This window comes from Lissotriton vulgaris, unplaced genomic scaffold, assembly GCF_964263255.1.
Source record: "Lissotriton vulgaris unplaced genomic scaffold, aLisVul1.2 SCAFFOLD_4101, whole genome shotgun sequence".
In the NCBI taxonomy this organism is placed as follows: domain Eukaryota; kingdom Metazoa; phylum Chordata; class Amphibia; order Caudata; family Salamandridae; genus Lissotriton; species Lissotriton vulgaris.
In genome coordinates, this window is record NW_028253008.1 from 134,817 (window position 1) to 158,623 (window position 23,807).

Consider the following 23,807-nt stretch of genomic DNA (forward strand, 5'->3'; position numbering starts at 1 on the left):
GTCGTCCACATATAATAAAGCTGGAATCCTTTTTTGACCGACTCTCGGGATATCTTTACTTGCTAGAGTTAATGCATCCCCCAGATTGTTTATGTAGAGCGTGATCAACAAGGGCGCCAAAATGCACCCTTGCCTTACTCCTCGCTTTACAGGCTATGCATCAGTCAGACTCCCATTCTCGTCGTAACGGACTGCTGCACTGGTGTTCTCATGAATTTCTGCTAGGAAGGAAATCAATACAGGGTCCAGCCCAATGTCAGACAGGGAAGTACATAGTTTTTGCCGCTTTACAAGGTCGAAAGCAGTGAACAGATCCATAAATGCTAAGTGTATGTCCCCCTGCTTTGCGACCGTATATTTCCCTATAACAAGATGTACGTTTAGACACTGGCTAGCAGTACCTCTTCCTTTTCTAAACCCGTACTGCAAGTCCGAAACGACAGAGTTCTCTTCCAACCAGTCTGACAGTCGATCTAAAACAGCTTTACCCATTATTTTCGCAGCTGAGTACAAGAGTGAGATCGGCCGGTAGCATGCCGGATCTTCTCTTGAGCCCTCTTGGGACGATAACTGCTTTGCCCCAGGACACTGGGGGGCCAGATTTAGTAGCTGCATTAAAAACAGAAGTTAAAATCTTTGCCCAATATTTCGGATCAGCCCTGTACAAGTCCGCCAGGACCCCGTCCGGGCCTGGAGCTTTCCCCTTTGTAGTGGACTCAATTGCCTCCAATACTTCCTCCTCAGTGAAAATAATTTTGGCAGCCTCTGCAATACCCCCTCGTGATATAGAACATGAGGGGTTTATTTCTGCATAAAGACCACTAAAATGCTCCATCCACTTTTCTGGGGCAATAAGACAATCCTTATTTGTGTTATCTGTCTCACTAAACAGTGGACTATTTATCACTTTCCGAAATTGAGTGCTACTCTTCAGAACACTCACTTTGGTCAGTTCCTCCAATGCCATATTTTTCAGCTCAATTTTCCTCTGTTTAGTAGCATTTTTATAGGCCCTTCTAGCCTCAGCTATCTTATGTGAGTCCCTATCTGATTCTTTTAGAGCTTCCAGGAGAGCCGTGTGCGTAATACTACAAGCTTGGTCAAACCAATTTTTCAGCTTTTTATAACTAGGCTTACTTTTCCTAGTCAGGTTTGCCGCTACCTGTGGTGTTAGGCGATTAAAAGCACCAAGGATTTCAATTGGGTCTGAATTTATATCTATACATATACTTAAATCCTCAGCATTACTCCTATACAAATCTTCTAGAAAGTCCGTAGGGGTAATCATTTCACACTGACTATGTATATTCATGATGTTTGTCGTACTGCTGCAAATGTGTTTCTTGAAAAAATTCTGTGATCATGCCCGATACCTCGATTTCCGTCTGTCTGCCGTACCTTTTTTCCATAAGCCACTCCCATAATAACCAATTCCTCACTCCTGCACTAACAACATTTTTGGCTACACTATCGAATTCCATTGTATCTTGCCACCATTCGTAACCCGAAATTGGGGGCCACAAACGTTTAACCCTAATTGTTTGAACGAAATGAAAGCGCCACCCCTATTTTTTGATCCTTCATTTGAGTTTTGATCACTATCTTTGCCCACTACCAAAATTCTCGTTTAAATCCTGTCCATTCTATATTGCATCTCTGTTCAAATCAATTTCTGTTGCTAAATGTTCTTTTGGAATGTGCATGCACTTACTACAACTACTTTTTAACTCTCATTATTACACATTTGACTTGATTGTATATGAAACCATATGATTTAATATAGTCTTGCTCTTAATGTTTTTGCAATTTGCATCACAATTATCTATTTTAACCTAGTCCTAGATCCCAGAATAGTAAGTTTGTTATAAAGGATTTAAAAGCTATTTTTACTCAAATCAAATCAAAAGAGACTTTATTTCGGTTATATTTCAAACCATAAAAGTACACATATAAACAATACACTTAAAACACATTGTTCACATTATTTCCACAGATTCTATCCACAATAGAAAGTCATATTACACATGTCTCAGTAACAATAGATGAACGGGATGGCTGAAAAGTGCAAGAGTGCAAAGTAAAGTACAGAGGGCAAAGTTTATGTAATCCATGAGCCAACCAATTAGTCAGACAAAATAGAGCGGTCATTGGTCCAGAGAGAGTCTCAGTCTAACAGCTAGTTTTAAAAACGCTATTATTTGGAGAACACTGTCACTGTGCAAGAGCTGCAGATAAATAAGAGCTGGTCTAATTTGATTAAAATAAAGTCTTCTTAGGAGGGCAACAAGATAACGTTGGCGGGGATATTAAAAAAAATTACATAAAATGCAGCATGTCCTGTGGAGACTTCCCGTCGCAGCCACAGGGCGCTGCAGACTTATTAAAAGTATCCGATTTGGGTCTGATTAAAAGATGATGAAAGATGTTGAATCTGAACCTTGACAACAGAAATTTTTCATGTGAGGTAAACGATCCTGCTAAATAAGGTTCCATGCTATCACAGGTCTTCAACATCACATAATTCCTAACACTAGGCTTCAACAATTGCTCACTTTCTCTTTGGGCAAGCCTGTCATTACAAAATGCATATTTAATGGCTGCTACATCACCCTTTACAATACCACTAGGATGGTCAAACAGTTCTGGCCGTCCCAACCTTTCAAAACAGGATTTTAAATATTTTAGCCAGGGGATACACATAGAATTGTCCTGAGATACAAGATCTCTTACAATCTGGTGAGTAAGAGGTATATCCTGATTCAACCACAGGTTAAGCCAACAGGTCAATGGCCTTAGAGCAAAGTTGTCACATAACTACTGTGTTCCCAGTTCTTCATGGGCATGGACTGCCAGATTAGAAGTACTGGCGGGCACACATAGGAGACGTTTTAGGAAATAGTTTTCAGCGACCTGTAACTGTTCTCCTGTTGCATAGCCCCATACCTCACTGCCATATACTGCTGTAGCAACTGATTTGGCGTTATATAACTTGACCATAGCACTAACAGGTTTCTTCCCCAGTTTCGTGGCAAAATTGAAAATGGATGCGTTGACCCTCGCCATTTCTCCCTTTTTCTTGGCTAAGTGAGGGCCCCAGCTGAGTTTAGTATCGAATAATACGCCAAGATAAGAAAACGTTTCAGTGACCGGGATTGGCACATCATCAAGTTTAAACACAAAATTCTTTTTTGGTTGCCTGCCAACATGCATAATATATGATTTTGAATTGTTGACCAGTAAGTCCCTATCGGTCATAAAAACATTAAAAGCATTTAAAAGCATCTGGAGTCCCCTCTCCGTTCTTGAAATTAAAGCCGCATCATCTGCGTATAAAAGAACTGGAATGCCCCGCCTGCCCACTCTAGGGCAGTCTGCCTGTACCTTCTGTAAAATAGCATCATTTACTCATTCAACCCTGCCTTCACCCACTGATACCACTCAAAGTGCTCCACTTACAAACGTGTCTTGCCCATCCATTCACGTTCAGTCCCTGGGTGAGGGTCCAATGATGAAGCATGCCACAGGTGGAACCTGTGGGTGAGGACCATATATAGATCTAGATATATATTGGGATAGATATATTATAATTTTTTACACCATCTCAGAAAAAGTTTACTGTCCGTGAAATTGTGAAGTAAGCACAGATTTACCTGTGTGCATTACGCAAACTTGTCTCAGATACAGGCAAGACAAGTGTCCCAAATAACCGGGTCTCCACTCTCCTTGAGCTTTTTGCATATGACAAAGGTAAAACATGGCTTCCAGTCTGCCACTGCGGAGTGGAAAGGCAGTGTTTAACTGCTAACTCGACTGACATTTAAAGCAATGGCAAAGCACAATTCTCTCATTTTAATGTATGTAAATGCCCCCTAAAGCAGCTCAATCGAGCACTAAGGCAGGGTATGGTATATTAGAAATTGAAACATGTACATTTACATGTTACAATGGTAAAAACCCGCAATTGTCCTTTAACCGTGGAAGAGGCTAGTGGCCCCACTGGCAAGTGCAGAGTTACAAGCTGACACTTCGGCCTTGCTAATTTCTAACTGGGTTTACTAAAGTTGATGAGCGCAAAAGAAGGGGCCCCCTACCATTCAGATGAGATTCCTTAAAGTATGGGAAAAAAATCAGTGTACAGATTTAAGGCAACCTTTCAATAAGCAATAGATGATTACCAATGGATAGACCGTATAGATCAGAATAAACCAAAGACTACAGATTGATTATCAAAAATACAAAAATTGACATTTATTGAGTATTTTAACAATATAGAACGTGGTAATAATCATACACTCCCTTTTGTATCTATCATATAAACTTACATGCATACTGAATGCAAATTTAAAAACATTGGTAGAATGATAACATTTTGTTCAACATTGGTAAAGCACAAGTTACTACTTGTAGAACGATATATCTGTAAGAGACATTAGTTAGTGATAGATTCCTTACCTTAGAATATACCCAGGTGTCAGACTGGATCCGGAAAGTTTTTAGTCAGCAGTAACCCTGCGCAGCGGAAGATGGCGTTGTGTGGCTCCGCATCCGAAGCGCCGAGATGACGCCACGAAGACTACTTAGGAGCCACCCATGCACGCTGACGTCCGTTCTGTACACTACTTTCCGTGTCAGGAACGCAGAGACATGCAAGAAACTGACCACTGGTGCCATGAAACTAGAGCCCTGAAAGTGATGACCTTAACCCTAGAAATCAATTTTCAGAATGGGGAGGATGGGTGGGGCGGTAAGAAATCTATCACTAAATAATGTCTCTTACGGATATATTGTTACACAAGTAGTAACTTGTGCATTTGAAAGAGACACGTTAGTGAAAGATTCCTTACCTTAGAATAGATACCCCAGCAATACCAACCCTGGTGGTGAGTCTGCGAACAAGATTACACCAGGAAGTCACGAAGAACAGAACGGCCAAAGCAGCTGTCTCTCCTGACTGGACTGTCAAGGCAGTAATGCTTGGCAGACATGTGCAGCGAGGCCCACGTAGCTGCCTGATAAATGTCCTGCAAGGGTACGCCGCATCCCAAGGCAGTAGTGGCTGCCTTTGCCCTGGTAGAATTGGCACGCAGCTCCACAGGAGGCTCCTTCTTAGCCAAGTAACACGCTTTGATGCACAGAACGACCCACCGAGAGATGGTTCGTTTGTGCTCAGCCCGACATTTTTTTATCGCCTACGTAGCCAACAAAGAGCTGGTCATCCACCCAGAACGGTTGTGTGCGCTTCAGATAAAACGAGAGCACGCATTTTAGGTCCAGACGGTGGAACCTCTCTTTCTCTTTTGAAGGATGTGGAGGCAGAAAGAAGGTGGGCAAAGTGATGGTCTGCCCAATGTGGAAGGGCGTGACAACATTTGCCAAGAAAGAAGGACGGGTCCTTAGAACCACCTTGTCCAGATTAACAGGAAGGAAAGGAGGTTCAGAAGAAAGAGCCTGGAGCTCACTCACTCTTCTGGCAGAGGTGGTAGTTACCAGGAAAACCATCTTTAGAGTAAGAAGACGTAAAGGACAGTTATGAAGGGGCTCAAAGGGAGCGCACAGCAGATAGGTCAAGACAAGATTTAAGTCCCGTTGAGGCATTATGAACGGCACGGGAGGAAATGTGTGTGTAATGCCTTTCAGGAAACAGTTAACAACCGGGGACTTGAAAAGAGAAGGCTGATCTGGAAGCCGTAGAAAGGCGCAGATGGCCGAAAGATAACCTTTGATAGTGCCCAGACCAGAGCCCAGCAGGGCCAACGATAAAAAGAACAGAAGGAACTCAGAAAGAGGGGCAGAAAAGGGATCCACAAACTTTGCTGTGCACCATGCCACAAATGTGTTGCACCTGCAGTCGTATACCGTTTTAGTGGAGGGACACCTGGCTGCCAGAATGACATCACAGACTTCAGGAGGAAGATCGGAAGCTGTCAACTGTCGCCGCTCAATCTCCACGCATGGAGGTGGAGGCTGGACAGGTTCGGGTGGAGGACCGCCCCCTGCTGCTGTGACAGAAGATCCTCCCGAAGAGGCAGTCGGATCGGGGGATCGATCGCCATGCTGAGTAGCTCGGGATACCAGTATCTTTGTGCACAATCCAGAGCCACAAGGATGACTTGGGTCCGGTCGCGTTAAATCTTCTACAGCACTCTGGGCAGAAGTGGTATAGAAGGAAAGGCCAACTCCACTTGCGACGAAAAGCGTCCACGAGCGAGTGCCGGCTTGGAAATTCCAACGTGCAGAACTGATGACATTGCGCGTTCTCTTCGGTGGCAAATAGATCTAACAAAGGCTCTCCCCACTGCAGAAAGAGACCTTGCGCCACGGCTGAGTTCAGACGCCATTCGTGATCCTTCAAGCACCAGCAGCTGAGTTTGTCCGCCCTAGCGTTTAGAGAACCGGTCAGGTGTTGAACCACCAAGGTAATGCCTTGATGTTCCAGCCATGTCCAAAGGCGCAGAGCCTCCTGACACAGGGTCGACGACCCCACCCCGCGTTGTTTGTTGTAATACCAAATGGCGGTGGTGTTGTCCGTGAACACCTACACTACACTCCCCCGAGAGAGGGAAGGAATGCCTTCAGTGCAAGTCGGATCGCCCGAAGCTCCAAAAGGTTGATATTGAGCCGGAACTTCGCCGAAGACCAGAGGCCTCTGATCTCCGCCTCTCCCAAGTGGGTGCCTCATCCCAGGAGGGACGCATCAGTCACCACTGTGTGCTCCGGTTGGGTAAGGGAGAGGGATCTGCCATTGACCCAATCGTGATTAGTGAGCCACCACTGAAATAGTTGTGCAGGGTTCTCCCAGATCTGCACATGATCGACAGGTTGCCCTGATGCTGTGCTCCCTAGAACTTCAGGTCCCACTGCAGAGACGGCATATGCCACCTGGCATGCTGCACTAGCAGAATGCAGGAGGCCATCAAACCCAAGAGACGGAGGGTCATCCTGACAAACCCAGGATAGAGGTAAGATCGGAATCTTAGCCTGAATATCCCGGACTCACTGCTCATGGGGATAGACCCAAAATTGCGTCGAATCCAGAACTGCTCCGATGAAGGAGAGCTTCTGAGGGGGACTCAGGAGCGACTTCGGCACATTGATGGAGAACCCCAACAAATGCAGGAGGTCGGCCGCAGTCTGGAGGTGGGAGACGAATGCCTGGGGCGAGCCCGCCTTCAACAACCAGTCTTCGAGGAAGGGGCAGACTGACACCCTTGACCTGCGCAGATGAGCTGCAACCACCGCCATCACTTTTGTGAACACCCGAGGGGCTATGGTAAGGCCGAAGGGGAGCACGGCAAACTGAAAATGCTCCTGGCCTACCGTGAACCACAGGTAACGACGGTGGACCGCCAGGACGGGTATGTGAAAATAGGCGTCCTGCAAGTTCAGCGCTACCATCCAGTCTCCAGTGTCGAGGGCAGTCAAAACCTGAGCCAGAGTCAACATCTTCAACTTATCCTTCCGGAGGAAGCGATTGACATTCATGAGGTCCAAGATGGGGCCCCTTTCTCCTTCTTGGGGGTCAGAAAATAGTGGGAATAATATCCACGTCCTAATTTTGGCCCAAGAACGTGCTCTATGGCCCCCTTGGCCGAGAGGGCCGTGACTTCCTGTTGGAGAAGAGCAAAGTGATCCCCAACAAGCGATGGAACGGAGGTGGAGGGGCAGACTCGAAAGGGAGGGAGTAGCCCTTTCGGCGATTTGCAGCACCCACATGTCTGAAGTGACAGAACGCCAGTGGGGGAGGTGATGTTAAATCCTGTCGCCCACCGGCATGGGATGAATCCCAAAGCTCGGACTAGGATGGCTTTGAGGCAGATCCCGCAGGAGCGGAGGTGGACTGACCCACACCCTGGCCCAGTGTGCCACCACGCACTGAGGTTGGTTCTGCACAGGCTTCTGGCTGAACAAACGCGTAGGGGCACCCCTTCCATGGCCACAAAAGGAATAAAAGGTAGAAGTGGCCGGGAGTGTGGTGGAGAGACCCAAGGACTTGGCAGTACCCCGAGAGTACTTGAAACGCTCCAGTGCACTGTCTGCCTTATCGCCAAACAGGCTAGTACCATCAAAAGGCATGTCCAAGAGGGAACTCATGCTCACTACGCCACTGGAGTCAAGCTATCCTGGCTGATGACGGCTGATATCCAGAAACCGGTCCTAGGATGCTTGATTCCGGTGCAGGGAAGACATGGCTTGGCAGTTCGGCTGGGCTGTTCTCATGAGGCACAGGGTCAAGACTGATTTGCATATGGCCATGTCTGAACTGGGGTGGCGTGGTGGACTAAACCCAGATCTGTGACTGGGGTGAATATTTTGCTAATGTGCAACATTCTGTCCATCATCTTGTGTGTTTTGCATGAGGGAACTCTGGACATCCCCCGAAAACCACGTGGACCGCAACCAGGCGTGGACGTAGGGCCACCGTCGTGGAGATCGCCCTACCCATGGAGTCCGCAGTGTCCAGCCCACACCGGATGGCTTACTTTGCGGCGTCCTTCCCCTCCGCAACAACTTGGGAAAGTACAGCCCAAACCTCCTCGGGGCACTGGGGCAGTGTCTGGCCACCCTGTCCCACACAGCGGGAGAGTAGCAGCCCAAGAGGCATGCAGTGTTGACTGATCGCAGCCCCAGGCTGACAGAGGAAAATAATTTCTTGCCAAACTGCTCCAGCTTTTTTGATTCCTCATCAGGTGGGGCGGTAAGGAATGCACTCTGGGAAGTGGAAGCCTGGATGACCAGGCTCTCCGGAGTTGGATGATTTGTTAAAAAGGCAGGGTCACCCGGTGCCAGGAAATGACGCCTGGCCACGTTCTTATCCACGGGAACCCCTGTGGCTGGTCTAGACCAGGCGCCCATCAAAACATCCATCAAGGCCTCATTGAACGGAAGCAGAGGTTCCATAGAACTTGCCGCCGGATGAACTACTTCAGTAAGGAGGTTTGTTTTCAGAGTGACAGTAGGCAGATCAAGGTCGAGGGCCTCAGCTGCTCTACGAAGCACCACAGTATATGTGGCGCCCTCCTCCATGACAGCGGGTGGAGACAGAAAACCAGGCTCAGAGGAGAGGTCGAGGCCACCTGCATCCTCCGATTCCTCCACCCACTCCTGTTCGGACTCGCACTGCCGTGCAAGAGGGTCCTCAGACCCCTACCAGTCATCCCCCTCCTCCATGGCCCGAGGCACAGGCTGCTGCGGCGGGGGAGGGACAGGGGAATACAAATGCTCCAACGGCATCGGTCAGGGCCGATCAGGCTCCATGTCCCAATTAGGTTCCCAAGCCGAAGCAAAATTGTCCGGAAACCCGGGTGAAGGAGGAGGTGGGATGAACAGGACCCTTTGCGGCGCCGGGAACAGAGCCGCAGGGGACGCCAGGGCTGTAGCCGCCGGCGGAGGACCCTGCGGCACCGGAGCCACCGGCCAAGGACCTTGCAGCGCCGGAGCAGGCGGCAAGCAAGGGCCCTCAACTGGGACCGCGGGCCCGAAGGCGCACTGGAGGGAGCCCTAGGCCTAAAAAGGAGGCCCATGACAGCAAGAAACTCTTGCACCTGGGCCAGAGTCGCCGACGGACCCGGGTAAGGTGGGTCGGCCGCAGGACTCTCAGGCTCCAGCGGAGCCAAGGGGGAAGAACCTCTGGACCCCTCATCTAGAGACCGACGGGGGGACTTTGGAGAGAGTAAGCGCTTCGTCAACTTTTTCTTGTGACTTCTCTTACCCAATTAAGAGGGTGAAGACTTCCACCCCAAGGAGCGATGAGGATGGCTCCGCGGTCAGTCCCTCGAGGGACCCCTGGACCCAAACCGCGCCGAGATAATGCTGTCAATAGATTGTGTGTATGGCTGATATATAAAAAAATCCTCTAATATTTCATGCAGGATTGCTGTGTGTAAGAATGGCAATAGAGATAAGAATTTAGGCATTAATGAATAGAGAACAGGATAGCGCAGCGGTGTCCATAGTAGACTGATATTATCTGTTTAATTTTACAAGTTCCGATGTGATACGGTGAAGTCTGCTCAACAGAATGCTGTTATGTGCATTCGAAGATTATTTGCGGTCAGATGGAAGCCTCCGGATATGGGGTTCCTTCTTTCATTAAATCGCCTGGAACTGGTAAAATTAAGAAGAAAATATCAGTCTACTACGGACACTGTTGCGCTATCATGTTCTAGGTGGGCTAGGGAGTTCTACACACAGATGGGGTTCTGCCTTCATGAGAGTGGCAGAAGAGACTTCTGGGAAAGCTAGATGCCATACTTTGTAGGAAGTTATCAGGCATGAAGGAAACGCATAACCCGTTGGATAAGCACCATAAACCCCACTAAGTGTATTTTCTGTGCATAAAAAAGGGCTCCCCTGGCACACAGTACTTCATTCTTGTTAGGCTTGAGAAGAGGACTGAAGAAGGATGTGGAGAGGCTACACAGTCGTGGACTGCACCTGCTGTACCTGCTGGCTAGGAAAGGAGAAGGGACTGAGCTTGCTGTGTTCTCCTAGTGGAGAAGTCGACTCCTGAGCCCAACTGAAGACTGACTCAAAGGTCCAGTTGAGCGACATTTGCAACACAGGGCCACAACAGTTGAAGAACCCTGCTGGGGGAAGTTGGTATCCCAGACTCCTGAATTGCCATAGTGCAGCCGAAGGGAGCAGACACAGACCATGCAGTCCAAGGGCTCAAAAGTTGCAACAGAGCCTGCTGGACCCAGGATAGTCAGAGTGCAGCGAGTTAGTCCAGAAGGCAGGTTACTACCAGATAAAAAAAACCACTAAAACCGATTTAGTGGGTGAATGATAGCCTAGTGGCAACTAGACTTCTGCCAAGTTCATGAGGACTTCCAGGGACGTAGACCGCTGTGGCTAGGACCGCCTCACCAAATTTGTGGGCTCTTTGCCAGAGTTGGTTGTCTAAAGTAATTAAGTAACAGCATTGATACTTACCTCAAGTTTTTCTTGAAAAAGTTTCTAAACATGAAATTTGTTGCATTTGACAATGCTTAATCGCGGTTAAGTGATGATTTACTATACCTTGTAAATTCAGTATCTCCTGAACCCTCAAGTGTATCTTTTTGGTTTTGTGTCAAAAAGATATAAAATCTAAACTATTTTTATAAAATGGTGTCAGACTTCTTTAATTGCTCGTGAATTTCTTATTCAATTGTTTTAGTGCGGTGTACATGCTTTACACTTCTTTGTGTAAGGCTGACTGCTCAGAGGTACCCAGGGTTGAGCTAAGGGTATAACAAATCAAACCTACTGGTCCTAAACGGGTTGATAAGTGTATTGCACACTGAGGTCGCACAACCACACCATATAATACACCTCACACAATGCAAGTTACATGTTTTTAAATTGTACCAACTGGGGATATTGATGCTTGCCTAAATGTATGTGTGCTGTTAGCAGTTCATAGGTTGTACACCTCAATAACATGTCATATCATACTCCTACAATAATGTACTATACAATACTGGGCCATAACATACCATATTCTACAAAAACATATCATAACATATTATACCATACTATACAATAACAGGCCATACCATGACATACCATACAATGTAATGACAGATCATACCATACAGTACAATGACGTGCCATAGCAAACTATCCAATCACGACACCCGCACCTCCTTTTGCCTCTACTCACCCCTGAACCCTCAATTAACTCTCTTCTCCCTTGACCTCTACCCACTCCTGAACCCTCAAGTCACCCTAACATCCTTTTACCTCTACCCATTCCTAAACCCTAAAATCACTTTTTTGTATAAAAAGTATTGTATTAAAAAAAAATACTTACCTGCGTTGTAAAGTACTGCATGGTAAAAAATACAAATGCTTAGCTGCATGGTATTTACCTGATTGGTAAAGGATGTTTCCCCTCAGGAAGGACACAAATGTTTGGGGGCAATGTTGATTACTTTATGCCGTTCAGTAGGTCTGGCAGGCACCTTCACCTGACAGTTACCCCCCCAAACCCCTATAAGTTAGATCTTGCCTGAGACAATTTATGCACTGTCACTTGGGAAACATTTTGTTTACTTAGGTGGCTTAGAGCCCACCCACTGCTTACCATTGGTTGACTTCCTGGTCACTCATTTCCTTGCTTCTCTTCGGTCAGCGATTGTAAGCTTTACTTCCACATCAGGTTTCTTGCCACCTTGAAGCATGCCCCCAAGAACAGCTTCCTTTGCCCAGTGTCTTTACACAGCTCGTAGCTCTCAGGCATACTAGTTTCCCTTTTACATGCAACCCCTCCCGCATGGTTGCTTAACCTGCCCAGACCCCGGCCTCCAACGCCCCGCAACCTGTTTCTGTATTGTCACTTGTCTGGTCCGCCCCTTTTCTGCGGTTGCTTGCTGTGTACACTCCCCAGTCCCTCCTCCTCCATTGCTTGGTCCCTCATCTCCCTACAAAGGCAAACAGCACTGCACTCTCTGCTCTATATGGCCTTTCTGGTGCTGTCTTAATGCGGGCCAAAAGGCGAACTTCAGTTCAGACGTAAGCTAATTACACCTTTTTGTGAAGGTATTGAGTAATCCCATACTAAGAAAACTGATCACTGTCCCCCGCGGTCAATGCTGGCATAGCATATCACTTTCACCCTCCTAACTTTCAGGCGTGCTGCTGAACATGGCTAAAAGAAATGGACAAAGCCAATAGGTCTTACATAAGCGAGACCTAACGCCTTTGCCAATGTTTGTTCTGTTGAAGCACACAACTTCTGCCCTATCAAAACATGTACTCCTGTCCACCAACATGTGCGGGGAGACCAAGCTCCTCAGTAGTAGTTCTGAAAGCTCTTTTGGGTAGGTTGATCACATAAGGTCAGCCAAGAGCTGCACCATCAAGCCAGACCTAGAAAGCAAAATCTGTTGATCCATTCGAGAGTTATTAAAATGTAATTTTGCCCCCATTTTCCAACATGGTAGTTAGGGGCTCTTAGGGCCAGTTACGACAATGTTTCAAATTACAATTTGGGTACAAACACTTCTGCCAAATGTCATGCTTTTACCTAAAAAAATCCATTATTCAGTCTTTGATTGGGAAGTATCCTCTAGACTACAGGAACATAATAGCTGATGACATCCCACTGCACAGACACATCTCACCAAAGCAGATCATGTGGCAAGAACTATGTGGGAAAATCAAATCTGCCTCTATTTTAGCACAAAATGGAAAACAGCGCTCTCAGCAATTTGTACACAAAAACTGTAAAGGTCTGAAGGTTAATAGTGCACAACTTCAACTGCCACATAAAGTTTAACCATGAGAAAAGTGCTTACCTTCCCTGATGTGTGTCCACAGAAAAAGAAGCGGTTGCTCTGCCTCATAATGGTGATGCCCGGAGTATCCACTGTGAACTAAATGAAGTAATTAAGAACATGTGAGAAAACACAGCAGATCACTAGAGCAGCTTCAAACAGTGTACCAAAAAGAATCTATGGGGCAACTATCCAGATTATTATTTTTATTTTAACTTACCAACAATGCAGAATGTTTTACCAAATAGTCATAGGGTAATATAGCCCCAGAATTATAATGCAAATGCTACTTACCAGTATGCATCTGTTCTTGGCATGTAGGGCTGCTGACATTCATATCTGTGCATAGATCGCCGCCTAGTGTTGGGTCCGGATGATTGCACATTGTTGTCCTGGAAGAGTCTTCGAAGTATCACGAGATAGGTGGCTCCTCCCCTGGACTACAGTGCGCATGGGCATCGACTCCATCCCCAGATTGTTTTTAGCCATTGTGGCCAAGATGGAGTAAAACTCAGTGAATGATGACCATGCTATGAGTATATATGTGAATACTGCAGCTGCTACAGGCGCCGGGGAGGAGGGCGGGCGATATGAATGTCAGCAGCCCTACATGCCAAGAACAGATGCATACTGGTAAGTAGCATTTGCAGTTCGAGGCATGTGGGCTGCTGAATTCATATCTGTGCATAGAATACATAGCAGTCCCTCCATTAGTGGCGGCCGCCCGTGCCAGCTGCAGCAGTTTGGAAAAGTGTCTTGAGAACAGCCTACCCTACAGCTGCCTGCTGTTTGGAGTGCACGTCTACACAGTAATGCTTAGTAAATGTGTGTGTGGTAGACCATGTGGCTGCTCTACATATGTCCTCTAAGGGAATGTTTCCAAGGAAAGCCATAGAGGCCCCCAACTTTCTGGTGGAGTGGGCTCTTGGTGGAATGGTAAGAGTGCGTTTTGCCTTTGCATAGCAGATTTGAATACATTTCACGATCCACCTAGCAATACCAGCCTTGGAAATAGGGTTACCTTTGTGATGTGGCGCAAAGGCGACAAAAAGCTGCTTAGTCTTTCTATAATCCTTGGTCCTCTCAATGTAATACATCAGGGCCCGTTTAACGTCAAGGGTGTGGAGCATCCGCTCCGCCAGTGACTCAGGATTTTGAAAGAACACCGGCAACTCAATGGTTTGGTTGATGTGGAACTGAGACACAACCTTGGGTAGAAATTTAGGGTTAGTGCGGAGCACTACCTTGTTTGAATGAACTTGGAAGAAAGGCTCTTTGATTGTGAGGGCTTGCAGTTCACTAACCCTCCGTAGCGATGTAATTTCTACAAGGAAAGCGACTTCCATGTCAAGAACTGAATCTCGCAGGAATGTAGTGGCTCAATGGGAGGACCCATCAGTCTTGTGAGAATCACATTGAGGTTCCATTCAGGAGCTGGTGGAGTCCGTGGCGGAATGACTCTTGAGGGCTTCCAGAAAAGCTTTGATGGCAGGCACCTTGAAAAGTGAAAGGTGCGGTCTATTTGGAGGTATGCGGCCATCGCAGACAGGTGAATGCGAATGGAAGTATAGGCCAGATTACACTTGTATAGATGGAACAGGTAACAGATGATGTTCTGAATAGAAGCATCCAGCGGATCAATGTTGTGGTTTGCACAATAGATGACAAACCGCTTCCATTTCGCCGCATAGCAGGCTCTAGTAGTGGGCTTCCTAGCCTCCCGAATGATGTCCATGCAATTGGGAGGGAGGTTGAGGTAGCCAAACTCTAGGACTTCAGGAGCCAGATAGCCAGGTTGAGCTGTTGCGGATCTGGGTGCTGAATGTCGCCATAGCTCTGCGTTAGAAGGCTGGGTGCGAGATGTAGCCTTTGATGCGGTACCACGGACAGTTCCAGAAACGTGGTGTACCATGGTTGGCGAGCCCACGTTGGAGCAACTAGGATGAGAGTCATCGAGTGCTGCCTGAGTTTGCGTGCCACCAGCGGAATCAGAGGTGCTGGGGGAAAAGCGTACGCAAATTTGCCTGACCAGTTCATCCATATCGCATTGCCCTGCGACTGTGGGTGTGGGAACCTGGCGGCGAAGCTTTGGCATTTTGCGTTCTCCCTTGTGGCGAACAGGTCTATCTCCGGATGACCCCACCTTTGGAAGTACGGTTGGAGTACAGAAAGATGCATCTCCCACTCGTGCATTTGGTGGCTGTGCCTGCTGAGCAGGTTCGCCATCTGATTGTCCTTGCCTGGGAGATGCTCTGCCATGAGGAAGATGTTCCTCTGAATGGCCCACTTCCACATGCTCTGAGCCAGATGAGACAGCTGCGGAGAGTGTGTGCCTCCCTGCTTCTGAATGTAGTACATGGCCGTCATGTTGTCCGTCCGGATCAACACGACCTTGTTGCACAGATGTACTTTGAATGCCTTTAAGGCCATGAAGATCGCCATCAGTTCCAGAACATTGATGTGCATCTTCCCTTGCTGTTGCGTCCATAGTCCCTGCACCGTGTATTGGAGTACATGCGCTCCCCATCCCTGGAGAGAAGCGTCCGTTGTCAGGATAATCTGTGGCACAGGCTCTTGAAACGGTCGGCCCTTGCAAAGGTTTCGTGGATTCCACCAATGCAGAGAGTTGTATGCCCGACCGCGCACCAACACTAGGTCTTTCAACTGGTTGTGAGCCTGCGTCCACTGACGTGCTAAGCACTCCTGAAGCGGACGCATATGTAGTCTCGGGTGCGGAACAATGGAGATGCAGGAGGCCATCATGCCTATCAACTGCATGAACACTTTCGCTGGAAGCGAGTGTTGAGGTCTGAATTTTTAGATCAGCGATTGAATGCTGTCGATTCTCACTGAATTCGGCTGTGCTGTAGCCGCCAGAGTGTTTATGGTCGCACCCAGATACTGCCGTATGTGGGCGGGCTGGAGATGGGACTTTGGGTAATTCAGTGAGAACCCCAGATCGTGCAGAAGGTAAATGGTTTGGGACACGTGGTCGGCACACTGCTGGGCTGACTTCGCTTGAATAAGCCAGTCGTCCAGATAGGGGTAGACGTGAATGTTTTGACGTCTGAGATGCGCCGCCACCGTTGCTAGGCACTTTGTGAAAACCCTGGGTGCCGTGGTGACCCCAAAAGGCAAAACCTTGAACTGGTAGTGTTGGTTTTGTATGGTGAACCTGAGGTATTTTCGGTGTGAAGGATGTAGTGGAATGTGGAAGTACGCATCCTTCAGATCTAGAGTTGCCAGGTAGTCCCCCTGTTGAAGCAGTGGAAGAACCTGCTGCAGCGTGAGCATGTGGAAATGCTCCGATAGGATGTAAAAATTGAGTGGCCTGAGGTCTAGGATGGGCCTGAGGGATCCGTCCTTCTTTGGAATCAGAAAGTACAGGGAGTAAACTCCTGCACCTCTTTCCTGCAAGGGCACGAGCTCTATTGCCCCTTTTTGCAGCATGACGTTGACTTCTTGCTGCAATAAGGTCAAGTGCTCGCCGGACATAGGACGGTTTTTTGGGGGTATGTTGGGTGGAGTGGATGTGAGCTCCAGACAATAACCGTATTGGATAAGTGTTCCGACCCACCTGTCCGTGGTGATGGACTTCCACATGGGCAGGAACTGCTGGAGTCTCCCCCCGACCGGTGTTGCGTGGTCGGGGGGCAGTGACAAGGCGTCACTGTTTGTTGGCGGTGGAGGACCTAGAGCTGTTGTTCCCCCGTCCTCTGCCTTTGACGTTGTTGCCACGGTATCCACCCCGACCTTTGTTGGTATAAGAAGTTTGGGTGTTGCTTTTGTAGAATTGCGTCGACTGTGAAAGTTGACCTCTTGAGGTGCCTCTATTATTGGAGCGACGAAAGGACCCACCCCGAAACTGCTGGGATTGCAAGGCACCCATAGACTTCGCAGTGTTGGTGTCCTTTTTCATCTTCTCGAGGGTGGTATCAACCTCGGGGCCAAACAGGTGGTCTGGGTTGACCGTCTGGTTCAAGATGGTAGTTTGAATGTCCGGCTTGAACCCAGATATCCTTAGCCATGCATGTCTACGAAGCAGAACGCTAGTGTTAATTGCTCGCAAGGCGGTGTCAGCCACGTCCAGAGCGCACTTAAAGGAAGCATTGGTGACAAGCTTCCCCTCCTGTATCAACATCTCTGCCGCTTCTTTATATTGATCGGGTAAGTGCTGTAAAAGGGTCTCTAGAGTATCATAGTGTGCCCTGTCATAACGCGCTAGTAGCGCCTGTGTGTTGGATATGCGCCATATGTTGGCTGCCTGCGCCGCCACCCTCTTCCCAGAAGCTTTAAATACTTTTGATTCCTTGTCTGGGGGAGGAGCATCACCCGTAGTCTGTGAGTTGGCTCGCTTGCGTGCATTGGAGACAACCAGGGAATCCAGAGGCAACTGTCCTTTGATATAAGTAGGATCGGTGGGCGCTGCCTTTTACTTCTTGTCGATTCGTGGGTTGATGACTCTTGCCCGGGTGGGCTCTTTGAACACCTCAGCCGCATGTTTCAACACCCCTTTCAGCATCGGCCGAGTTTTTGCAGTGTTTTCAGAGACCGAAAAGGTGTCAAAGAGGAAGTCGACGTCCACTGGGTCAGCATGGAGATCGACGTCGTGATTGGCTGCCGCCCTCTCAATGAGGGCATTGAAAGCCGCAGAGTCCTCTGTTGGGGAAGTTTTGGCTGAGAAAAGCTGAGGCTCCTGCCCTGAATGCGGGTCCCCAGGATCGCCACCTGCAGACCACGGTTCAGTCACATCCTCTGGGTCTGAGTAGACGGGATAGCTATACTCATCCTCGTCGTTGCCGTCACCTTCCTCGACATGGGAATGAGTGGGTGAAAGTTCTTGAGCCTGTGGTGATACGGGCTCCATAAAGGCAGAGGCACCAGCAGAGTCCATCTTTCTCTTGAGTGGAATCTTGTAAGGCTCTAATTGAGGTTCAGGGGTGATCTTTCTCTTGAAGAGAGAGAGCCTGCCCGTGTTGGTGTCGATGAAAACTTCTTGACGCTCCTCTTCTGTCAGTTGTCGTTGCCGTGGGCCAGGGACCACTAACGATGGCTTCGGCGTTGAAGACACCTTCACGGGCACTCCGGCCCCTGATTTTGCTGCGAAAGCTTTCGGCGCCGTCTTTGGTGGCAAGGTGAAAAGAATCAGCGTCGGCGCCTTCGCCGGTTTCTCTAGAGGCTTGGGCGGCACAGGGTCCTTTGGCTCGACTGCTGCGGCCCCCTCCCTAATACGCTGAAGGGACTCCGTAACCTTCTTAGTGAACGAGGCGGAGGGACGCGCCGGCTCGAGAGAGTCTTTTGCAGCTGGTTTCGGGGTGGCGACCGACGATGCGCTCTCCGGAGTCGACGCCGTTGCCCCCTTGGCTTTGTCGAGTGGAAGCGAGGCAGTGAGGGACTTGGGGTCGTCCTGCCGCTTCTTTGTGTCGAGAGTGGACTTCTTATGGTCGTCGACCTGCTTCTTGGGATCGAGTCGACCCTTATTTGCGTTGACCGTCTTCGGCGCCGATGCAGCTGCGTCGGTCCCTTTAACCTTCGATACAGTAGCCTTTGGGTCAGCCATTTTGGCGTGGCTCTTGAGTTCGACGGCCATTTTAGATTTCTTCAGCGCCGAGGCCTCCGAAGTGTTCGGCCCGACCAGCGGGATCCGCGCTTTCGGTTTTGATACGTCTGGCGTCGAGACCGTTGGTTTCACTTTCGGTTTTGGCTGTACCGGCGCCGTATCAATGTCCGTGGCCGGGCCGGAAGGCGGAGCCGTGGGACGGGTATCAAGGTCTTGGGTAAGGTCCGAAGGCGATCCCTCGACCTGGGACTCATAATGGCGGATAGCCCCGGAGTCAGTCTGAGGAAGCTCCTCATCCGAGCTATCCTCTACGGTGTCAAGGGCCCCGTCGTCGTCCCCTACCTTCATCGAAATCCTCGTCCTCCGCGTCGTAGTCGTCCTCGACCTCCGACGCTGGGTTAGATTCTGTGATCTCCTGGATAGCGCGTCCCCGACATCCTCATCGAAGATGTCTGTAGGAGGTGGTGCAGATCGTTGGGCCTCCAGGCGCGCAGCTCGGCGGAGCTTGAGTGTCTTTTTGGACCGGAACTTGGAACAGGCCATACACTTGGCCTCGTCGTGGTCCGGCGGCAAGCACTTGTTGCACACCGGGTGTACATCGATATGCGGATACTTCGAGGCACACACCGGGCACCGTTTAAATGGACTTCGTTCCATGATGGAAGAGGTTGGAGCGTCGAGTAGTCCTGTCCGCGCCGAAAGCACGCGGAAGGGCAATGTCGGTTCGGAGCCGAGGAAATTACGAACCCGAACGAGAGACAATACCGACGCAAGTCCTAAAGACCTTTTGGTCTTAAACAAAGTAAGTTAACAACTATCGATTCCGACAGAGGGAACCGAACGCATCCGAACCCAATGGCAGAAAAAAACAATCTGGGGATGGAGTCGATGCCCATGCGCACTGTAGTCCAGGGGAGGAGCCACCTATCTTGTGATACTTCGAAGACTCTTCCAGGACAACAATGTGCAATCATCCAGACTCAACACTAGGCGGCGATCTATGCACAGATATGAATTCAGCAGCCCACATGCCTCGAACACTAACTTACACTAAAACTTACTTTGTATTTACATTAGTAAAATATTATACTACCATCAGCTTTTCTGTGTTTAAACGACTAATGCCCACAAAACGAGTTAAGAGATTATAAGCGGCTTCTCCTTGACAATGTCACAGTCAAAAAACTGTGGTTTTCTAAAAGCAGCACTGGAGTGGAATTAGACAAAATTATTGACACTGAGTTCCTATACAGAAGATCTTCAAGAGGGAATGTTCTCCATGTGAGCGCCAGTTTGGCTACAGTTTTTGACAAACAGACCCAGACAAGAGAACCGCCCATGTGCATGCAAAGACTTAAAGATAAAACATTATGCCCCACTTTAAGTAATGAATAGAGGCTTCCTATTGGAGCCTTCACTTTGTAATAGCATGGCGAATTAGAGTGGTAGTCATATTATTTGTGGCATCGTAAAGGTGACCTTTTGGAACCCACTAACAATTTCACTTGTGAAACATGGGCGGCTCCATTTGTTGTCCTGAGGACCCTGCCTGATGATTAATTGCCACACAGAATTATCGGGGTTGAAATGTCGACATATATCTTGGTCTGTATGACTCCTGTGGGATCGCATTTAAAGAATGTACTCACGACTGAATCAGCCCTAACTGTTGTACACTGGTAAGAAACCCGTTTTAACATCTTGTATACAGATTTTTTTAATTCACATGCACTTTTTTGGATGGAATTGATTCCTGTTTTTTATGTGTATTTCAGACTCTGTGGGGTGGATGGGATAATAATTTATATACAGACTTTCCGAAATTGACATTTTGTAAAAATTATCCGAAAGAAGCATATTTTTAGCCATATAATGCAATATATGATGCATAAAGCTCTCGTACCTATTTCTATTCTTTTTCTCTTGTATCCTATTTGAGGGTGGTTCAGCGCCAAGACGCCAACGGGTATACGCAGCGCTTTACAAATATTAAAAATAAATAAATAAATAAATATTGGTCACGGCGCGGAGCACTTGCCTGTAGTCACACATTTGTAAAGGGATTCATGCTGCAGTCAACCCTATCTTTCTCCTTGTCTGCCAGTCGCCGTACATTCTTTTGATTACAGCATAAAGGTACCTTGCGCAAAAACTTGAGCTATCTTGTGCGGCAAGAGACTCAAGGAGAGCAAATACTTTCCTCTTGAAACCATCCATCCTTAGGAAAAAGAGAACCTGTCACAGAGCCTTCTCAGACGCCGCCCCAAAGATATGGAACCCAGTGACTTGAGACCCTCATGGGTGACCCCGATTGATTGACTGATTGATTGATTCAGTCTTCCTCCAGAAGTACGCAGAATTTCTTTAACAACGGCAATCAAAGTGGAAGCCAAAAGATTCTTTATGAACAAATTGTTACCCTAATTGGGCATTGCCCACCTGCTCGAAGTCACTGCTCTTACTTCCTTTGTATCATCTTTTGTCAATTCTCCTCTTTTCCTATACAATGACCCCTACAGGGAACGCTTTTACTTGTTTACTATATTACCCTCCTAGGACATTACTCTTACTTCCACTGTACCTTCTTTTGTTACTACTTCTCTTTTCCTCTTACAATGACTCCATCTGGCTCGCTTTTATTTGCCTAATGTATTACCTTCCATGGTGCAACTGTCCCTTAATCAGTGATCATTCCGGTTTGTTTTTTATGACTACTTGTTGGCGATATTGCATGTATGTCCCTCCTCCCATCCTAATGTAAAGTGCTCTAATATCCCTTGGGGTCTTGTTCGCGCTATATAAAAACTTTATAAATAAAATAAATAAATCCCTTGACAGTGTGTGACCACAGGGAAGTGCCTCCCCCTCACCATGACCAGTAAGCATTAAAACACTCTCCAACAGGGTACAGGAGAGAAGACAGAAAAGGGTATGAAAGCATTATGTCTTAGAATATTGCATGGTATGAACACAACAGGCAGGGATGAAACTAACTTTGAAGAAGACTGTAGGCCAGTATGGGCTTTACATTGCCTAAACATATTGTCAAAACCCATGGACTTCATCAACCATCCAAACAACCTTTATGTAACCATATCTAGGGTACCACTGAATAAAGAGAAGCCCCTGAGCGTATACCCAACGATATTCTTACTAAACATCTGGCTCCCTGCTGGCATCCTTTAACAACGTATTTAGGTTTATGCATTATTGGTTGAGCCTACCAGGGTGGTATTCACTTATCTTTGGTGTAGATAGATTGCCAAAAATGTAGCATGCCATTAAGTTGTGGGTGAGGCGACCTTTCCAACTATCTTTTGTTACCTGCGAGATCTAAAAAGAAACTACAGGCTCCCTCCTCATTAATAAGACCTAGGCATTTCCTGTGTAAACAGGTGTAGGGAGTGGTGCTTATGCTGTTTCTGTTCTTTCTCCATTTGTGAATATAGTTTTACTTTCAGACACAGAAATTTCCCTTATGGTTAAGTGTCTTACCTTCTGGGTCTCCTGCACGGTGTTCAAGTCAATTTCTGTGATGTGATCCTGCATGCCCCCCATAAGCAGCGTGTCGTTATCGGTGAGCAGTAAACTGTGCATGTCCGAGCCTTCATCCATGCTGAGAACAAAATTTTTTACACATTAATTTTCTGATCAGGAAAAAATTATTATCTTTCTAGAGAGAAGTGGATGGATCATGTTCTGATAGCGTTAATCTATGCAGCGCACATTAATATTTTGTATACATCCAGTTTCATGGCAGAGTTGGCCTACACCAAATGCATCATCCGTTTATTACATTTTACAAGGGATGTTTACAAAAACTATATTATACAGACAATTCATCCAGGAATATGCCATTAAAATTAAACATTTCCAGTGTTGCTGTTAAATCTATGAATTACACAATTGTTAATTCGTAGAGTATACAAGTTGCAGGAAAGTAGGGATAGTTTCTTTAAAATAAATTGATCTTCATTTCATGTGCGAAAAAAGGCACTTTTTTCTTTGCTCGTAAATCTAAAGTTTGTTCCGTTGTGTCAACTCTTTCAGCCTGGTTATGATGCACAGGCACCTCAGGATGAAGATATAAAGTCAACTTGATAAATTAGCAGTGAGCTCATTAATGTTTCCGTGTTATGCAATTGATTGTCCTTCGCTTATGTTGGGTTCTCTCCATTCTTCAATTGTTATTCTGTTTGTAGCATATAAAGAACCCCATTGTATCTTTAGGAATGGGCGGGGAGGCTTAATACGTTGTCTACCAATATTGAAAACAGTTATCGAGTTTATTTTTTCAACCTTGGTGGTGAACTGATACTCTAGGTCTTAGATTCTATTAAACAGTGGCATAATTCCTCAATGCGCCCCTGTAACACAGACCTCCTCGGCGTGCTCCAATATGAACAATTGTTACTTACCTGTAAACAGGTAGTTCTCCAGTATTGATGTCTTTCATAGATTCACATGCTTGAATATTCCCCGTCGAAGTGGGAGTAATACGGTACATAAAAATAGCAATAAAAATGCTAAAATATATGTATGTGAGAACATAACATAAGAAATAATAGAAATACACAACTAAAACCTCTAAAACAATTCCTACATAGGCATGCATGATAGAGAGAGAAAACACTTGCAACATATCACTGTCATTATGTTAGTCCAAACTACAGCCAATCAGGCGTCAGCACCCTCTAGAACCTTCTCCTCAGAAGCTCAAGCTCTCAGATTTTCGTAGCACCAAAGTGACCCAAAGATCATGAGGAGAAGAGAGCCTCTGAGGGGAGGAGGGTGGGTCGCATGTGAATCTATAAAAGACACCAATACTGGAGAACCACCTGTTTACAGGTAAGTAACAATTGTTCTTCTCCAGTATTAGGGGTGTCTTTCATAGATTCACATGCTTGAGTAGAGAGCAGTAACCTCCGAAGAGCTGAGATTGCTAAGAACAGCATGGAAATGCTCAAAGACAGTAATAATACAGTCAT

At 47.2% G+C, this 23,807-nt stretch overlaps 1 protein-coding gene across 1 annotated transcript in view; it reads right to left on the minus strand.

Annotated features, from left to right (window-relative positions):
- LOC147661192 (PAN2-PAN3 deadenylation complex catalytic subunit PAN2-like) overlaps window positions 1-22,440 on the minus strand; it is a 95,669-nt gene extending 73,229 nt beyond the window's left edge. The window contains exons 1-2 of the mRNA XM_086951249.1: window positions 22,315-22,440; window positions 13,281-13,358 (exon numbers count right to left, since the gene is read on the minus strand). Of these exons, the coding sequence (XP_086807375.1) occupies window positions 13,281-13,358; window positions 22,315-22,434 (198 nt within the window). The 5' untranslated portion in view covers window positions 22,435-22,440. The remainder of the gene's footprint in view (window positions 1-13,280; window positions 13,359-22,314) is intronic.
- Between the last annotated feature and the right edge of the window lie 1,367 nt (window positions 22,441-23,807).